Source organism: Populus alba, chromosome 3, assembly GCF_005239225.2.
Source record: "Populus alba chromosome 3, ASM523922v2, whole genome shotgun sequence".
NCBI lineage: Eukaryota > Viridiplantae > Streptophyta > Magnoliopsida > Malpighiales > Salicaceae > Populus > Populus alba.
Window position 1 is genome coordinate 15,556,848 of NC_133286.1, and position 6,797 is coordinate 15,563,644.

General features: G+C 35.4%; 1 protein-coding gene across 1 annotated transcript; it reads right to left on the minus strand.

The window, feature by feature from the left end:
- Positions 1-171: 171 nt before the first annotated feature.
- Positions 172-5,538, minus strand: LOC118028480 (AT-hook motif nuclear-localized protein 5). Its single transcript, XM_035032070.2, has 5 exons — positions 4,129-5,538; positions 3,500-3,567; positions 2,639-2,770; positions 1,024-1,182; positions 172-662 (listed from the first exon to the last, which is right to left on the minus strand). Exons 1-5 carry the CDS (start codon positions 4,574-4,576, stop codon positions 429-431), a joined length of 1,041 nt encoding a protein of 346 aa, XP_034887961.1. The 5' UTR covers positions 4,577-5,538; the 3' UTR covers positions 172-428.
- Between the last annotated feature and the right edge of the window lie 1,259 nt (positions 5,539-6,797).

Below are 6,797 nucleotides of genomic sequence, written 5' to 3' on the forward strand. Positions count from 1 at the left end.
TTGAAGGCTGGTTTTTCCTCCCTGGTCGACAAAATCGCATGACAACAATAATATGTCACATGCTCGAGCACCACGGGTTTCTTACATAAGGAATTGATCGGGGTAATGCTTACAAAGAAACACCTGCCAAGACTCGGTTAAACTATGAATGAGTAACAAGGGAAACCAAAGTTCCAAAGAATAGCAGCCATCATTTGCTTGAAACAATGATTTACGCTTCTTTCTGCTACAGATTAATGTTTTTACCAAGAAATTTTGACAAGTTTCCACTGTCACCTGAAAATTTTAAATGGTGGCTACTTGTACACACTACGTCAGCACAAGCACATTCCCTTTACTTGGGAGAACCGATTTCATAATTATCGCAGGTTGGATACATTTTGAACAACAGATATGTACAAAATTATCGTGTCTATTGCAGCAAACAGTCATCCTCTTGTCAAGTCAATATCAGTGTGGGGGTTTCTCATATCAGCTGGTCGCGGACCAGGCCAAACACTTATCAGAGAGGGAGTGAAACTTTGCGGGGTGCTGGTAGGGGTGACTGATTTCAGGTTAGCAGAATTATCATCGAGCTGAGATGCAGAGTCTTTTTTGTTTTTGGGACGGCCTACTTGTTTATCCTTCTTAGAACCACCATATTGGAAACTACAGACAACCACCTGCAGCAAGGGCTCATTTATTATTTTATTATGACCACATGGCTAGACTGATAAAAGCTAGACTGTAAAGGTGAATATAAAGTGGTGTATCAACACAATAACAAAAGGGATATATATTCAGTTAAACCATTCTGTTTTTACCAAACTCAGTATTGAAAAGATTAATCCAATACACAATCACCATTGCAAATCCCAAACAATGCTTCACAATTCACATATTGTATTTCATAAAGTGTGCATTTTTCATGTGCACTTTGATCGCCCATAATGGAAACCATCCATAGTAAATTATCAGAACGGTAACATTATCATAGAATGAGCAATTAAAGGTACAACACAATTCAGAGAATCAAAATAGTACCTGAACTGGGCTAGCTGCAATAAGCATTGCAATTGCACCACCAATGACATGGCCATCAGGACTGGAAAAAGAAGCACTTATACCACCAGTTCGATTGTGAGGGCCACCATCTTCAGCAACCAAGTATGAGCCTGACAAGCATAATATCTCAAAACGGCCCTACACAAGTTAAATATTCTAAATGAGGTCCTTCTTGCTGCTAAAAACATGTTTGAATTAATTAAAGTACCTAGGCAGGAGGAAAAGGCAAAAATGATCCATCCAAGTTTCAACAATATCCATTAAACCATAGTACTCAGCACCCACTTAAATCCACTACAGAAAGTGTTTGCCAGTCTTGAAACTCACTAAACAATCCAATGTGGCCAAAAATATGGCAATGCTTCAAATGACCACCTTCAAAAGGCATCACTTATTTTTACATTAAATCTGCCAAAAATTCTGAGGCCACTTTAATCCACAATGACATAGCCATTGGATAAGCATATTTTTATTCATTGAAAGAAAGTAGTAAAGTGTTTGCCACCCCTGGAACTTACTGAACAAGTTATGTGGCCAGACATGTAATTACTCTTCAAATCTACCAAAAAATGAACAACATTGAAGCCAAGAAATACAATCCTATCTCAGGCAGCATTCCCAAATTTAGTAAATTCTTGCTCCTTGTTCTGGGTTTAGAACCCTACACCCAAAGTTCAAAGTAACAGTTAACCAACATTGATGCCAGGTAAGCACTCTTGTCTTAGTTATCAGCTGATAAATGATTTTGCCTGAGGTTTCAGAAAAATGATGAATAAAATTGGTTTTGATATCTGCACTAATGTCACACATTAATTGATATTTCAATAATTTGAGACTCATGACATACTTCCTCATAATGACATCAGAATCCTTGTTCAAATACCATTTGCTATCTACGTAATCACAGGCAAAGCATGAACATAATTACCAACTTCAGAAACTTAACCCAGCCTAAAAGCTCACCTATTAGATAGAACATATGCCCAATAATATTCCATATTCAAATTCCAGACCTTCAAACAAATTCCCAACTGTTGCTTATCAGCCTAACAGGCTTCAGATTCAATTTATTTTCATGCAATGCTTAATCACCTCCAGATTAAGCTGAGTCCCATCTATTTTTCTACCAGAACCTTACCATTCCCTGTTTATTCTTGCATTCTATGCTCAAATATTCCTTTAAATTCATTTACTGAATTCTTGGTTCTGACTTCACTAGTTTAGTCACAAATCTACAAGTTGACAGCTATTACATTGTTTGCCCACGCGCTCTTATATTTTCAGCATTTTAACAATTAACAAAAAAGTAATAGTATATCAGGAAGCTGGACATGCTAAAATTCAATAACAATTTTGGAATAATTATTGCAATGCATTAACATATTAGAAGATGTGGAAAAAGATAATGTACTATAAAACAAGTCAGAACCTTGTGGGGTTCTTACAAAACTTCGGGGAAAATAAGTGTGGCATAGTGGCATTCACATCCAATTTCTGATCAACAGTTTCAACAAAATTGCAGTAAGGAAGCTGAGTCACTCAAATGAAACAGTTCAATCTAGAAAAATATCAAAAGATATTTGATTGCCTTAACCTCAAATGTGATAGATGGCCCAGAAGATGCTGGCTGACGAAGTGTCACAGAGGAAACTGTACCAGTACCGGACAAGATGCAAACAGCCCTTGGCCTCTGTTGGGAAAATGACAATAGTTTTGAAACGATATCCTACAAAGAACATAACAGGTTTTAAATCAACATGAAATTGGGAAACCATACAACTCCATAAGGGCAAATGCATGTATGTGTGTGCCGTGCCTGCACATGTGCACCAAGTTTCTCCATTGATATATGCATATTCTGTTTTGAACAATCTGTTTAGCTATTTCATATAGCTAAACAACTTGCATACCAAAGAAAAAACAGACTTGGAAAAACATTAAGAAAGCTTCAATGTCAGGGCAACTACCAAATATTGTCATTTCTACCCCACTAGCAAGCTAATATGGTAGCAGTAGCTTTAAAAGTATTCTTTCAGAAAGTACAGGAAAACCTCATCATTCAATTCTAATAACGTTAAGACCATTCTTTCAGATTCTAAAAGGCATAAATGTGGCCAGTTGTGTTTCATGAAGTAAAACCCTTCAAGTTTACTTACATACTGGACAAAACACAGACTGGAAATGAAGGAAACTTCAAAGTCCGGGTGACTATCCTACTATCACTATTTCTCTCCTCCAAAATGCAAGAAAACCTCATGCATACAATTCCAAAGATGTTAGACCAGCTTCTTTCATATTTAAAAAAGCATAAATGCGGGAAGTAAAATGAGTTTCAACTTTCATGGAGGAAAAACTTTCAGGTTAACTGAATCTTGGACTAAAAAAGTTGAACACGCAACTTAAGATTGCAAATCAAATGACCAAGAAACTTGAAACTACAAAGGATATAGCATACCTCTCCAACTCCAATGCTGACCACATGCGGTGAAAAAGCTAATCCAGCTGAACTGTTCATCCATTCACCTTGCAATATCAATTAAAATCACTTTAGAAAATTGAAAGAAATAATAAAAAAAAAAAAAACTAGATATATTAAAGTCAACATAAATATCAAAATCAAGTTTGACATCAATGATAGATTAAAAATGCTTTAAAACAAGAAGCGTATAAAAGGAATTATTGAAAAATGGAAACATAAATATCAAAATAAAATTTGACGTCAGTAACAGACTAAAAATGTTTTAAAACAAGAAGCATTTAAAAGGAACAATGGACAAATGGAAACAACTTTGAAAGAATAGAGCAAGGTAAAGAAATGGATAAGAGCTTAGCATATATGTCGAGGAAAATCATGATAACAAAAGCAAAACATTGCAAATCAAACACTTTGTTGAAAATAAAATGACAAGATCACTATTGAAGACAATTCATTGCCTCCTAATATTAAGCTAAGTGGAATTCCCAATGCAGAAAATGCATTCTAACTTATTATTAAACCACAATAAATGTCAATAAGATATCATATAAATCACTAACAGTAGCAATAGCATATAACTACAGGAATGATGTACTTCAAATACTTACCAAGGGTAGCCAATTGCTGCTTCCTTCCACTCCCAGGCGGCCGCCCTCGATTTCGTTTTGAGGTGGAAGAATCCTCCCCTGAGGATGGCTTAGCCTTATCTGGCAAGGAAGACAATCCAAGTGAAACCTGCCCATCCAAACCGTATTTTCGGGGCCTACCTCGCTTCTTCTTCACTGGCTCACCCACTTGCACCTCAGAGGTTGCAGCCATGTTAATGCCATGGCCAAAATTAGCATTTAGCGGCTCTATTGAAAATGCTGGCGCAGATGAACCAGGCCTGACATTTGATTGAGATGCAAGGTGAGGGCTTGACAAGGATCTGAACCCAGTTGGAGGATGTAATGGATCATGTTGTGATCCAGACCCAGACCCAAGAATCCCACTTCCTCTGTGAATATAGTATGAAGATGACCCGCTAGGAAATGCCATGGTTTCTCTTCCATCCATGCATTTACTAAGCAAAATTGAGCAAGATCACAACAGCACAAGATCAAACCAGCAAAAAGATCGCTAATTTTTCTTTACCTTCTCTGTTTAGTTGTTAAAGATTTTTTTTTTAGACCCTCTTCAACACTAAAATTTGAATTTAACCAAAGATTGTGCAAAATAGAAACTAAACTAGAAAGCAAGTGAGGGTTTCAAGATAAGGGTTTTACAAGGGTTTTTCTATAAGGAGCGCAAATGCTGGGAAACAACAAAATTTAAAATCTTGAACTTGAAATATGAAAGATGAAAGGAAATGAAACGCATTATAGCCCTAAATCCTCAATTACACATATATAAAGGAATTTTGAAACAAGGGTTTCAAAGAGGTTTCTGTTTCAAGGGACAGAATTAAGAAAATCCAGTGATAAGAAATCAATCTAACCCCACTAAAGCTAGCAAGAAAAAGATGTTAAACAAGCAAGAAACTTCACTCTCACAGCACCAGAAAACAACTTATTTTGTGAACAAATGTTGTGCAGAATTCGAAACAATTTTGATAGTTACACAGGCCTAAAAGGATGGAAAACTCAACTAGTCCTGAACCACGCCATAACAAGAACAAAACCCTAGATTTGAAAATAATCTAGAGCTTTGACAGGGAAATGCAGATGCTGGTACAGAAAAGCAAGAGAGAGCAAGAAAAGACAAAAGTGGGAAAAGGAGAGCGGAAAATGAAATGAAAATTGTGTGAGTTTTTGAATTAAAGACCTTCCCTTTGTCTTTTGTTTCTTTGTTATTGTTTAGTAGTCTGGTCAGATCAGAGTGTGTGTGAGTGTATGCGCGAGTGAGTGTTTTGACTAAAAAGAGAGTGAGTGATTGACAGTGTGTGGTGTGGTGGCCTACCAAAGTATCAAACCATACACCAGATGTCCTTATCAGATTACCATGAGTGAAAACAATGAGCTCTCCCTCTCTCCCTCTCCCTCTCCCCCTCTACCTCTCTCTCTCTCTCTCTCTCTCTCTGTACTAGTAATGGAATGGTGAGCCTTTTACTGGTTTTGGTTTCACTATTACTACTTTGATGTAAACTGAGGGAGAGGGATCTTTTTGAGGACGTCTTCGCTCGGAGAAACAGACAAGACAATGTTCTAGCAGTAACAGGGAAAGGCAAGGAAATAATATTAGAGAATTATGTAAAGAAAAGAAAGGGAGATGTATGGCTTGCCGGTACAAGGAAAGAAAAAAAGACTCTGGTTATCAAATTGTCTTCACTCCCTCTGCAGCTCCAGACATGTTACAGGGGCCTGTTTAAGTTGAAAAGGGAGGCTCATCCTAGAGATGGGGCCCCGTAGAGATTTGAGTTTGTGTTGCTTTCAAAAAGACACCGAACCTAACTGTTGCAGACTTGATAACAGTCTCTCTATGGTGGCTAGGCAGCTAGCTCTATCAGTGGAGTACAATTTATGAGTGTGCCCAGGCCAATTAATCTATGGGTTTGTATCTTCATTCTCAATTCTAAGTAATTTTATGAATGTATCTTATTTTGATAAATTAAAAAATATAAATGCAATTAATTGTTTATATCTCGTAAAAAAACAATTAAAATAGTCGATAAAGGCAAGAATCGACATTGAAAGTATGCTCAAAGGATCTGTATAGAAAAGTTGTCTAATTTCAATTGATAGTTTCATAAATATTGATTTAAAAACATCATTATTCTCTACTTGATTGTTAAATTCTTTCACTCATATTGACATAATTTTGAATATAGATTTTTATTATTTAAAATATAGCTATAAATTTGCATAGAAAATCAAATGATGAATTATTTAATGCCTCTATACTAATCCAAAAGAACAAGAAATTTTACTTTTTTAGACATGTTGAGTTATTATGATAAAATTTGAAGTAAAACATAATCAGTCATAAATTAATAGAAAATAAAAAATGTTGAATTGTCAGTCAATAAATCCTTATTATTTGAACTACACATCTTTTCTTTAAACTAACACATACTAGAAGATTTGACAATTTATTATGTTGAAAATTAAGCTTTATAATTTGTTTCAATTTATGTTATATAAGGTTATTCTAATTTCATAACCCAGATCAATAGTTTGTTTATTTGGCTCAAGTGATTTTTTATGTTTTTTTTAGTTGATTTTGTTTTTTAATTTCATCTTTTAATATTTAATTGATTGTAAATTAAGTTTTATAATTTGATTTGATTTATTTTTTACAT

What these genes read in the sequence shown, in the direction of transcription:
- LOC118028480 (XM_035032070.2), bottom strand. Translation starts at nt 4,576, where the DNA reads ATGGATGGAAGAGAAACCATGGCATTTCCTAGCGGGTCATCTTCATAC. An exon ending in GGCCATCTATCACATTTGAG is followed by an intron (nt 1,183 to 2,638) that starts GTTAAGGCAATC and finishes TAACTTGTGTAG; the next exon opens with GGCCGTTTTGAGATATTATG. An exon ending in TTGCAGCTAGCCCAGTTCAG is followed by an intron (nt 663 to 1,023) that starts GTACTATTTTGA and finishes CCCTTGCTGCAG; the next exon opens with GTGGTTGTCTGTAGTTTCCA.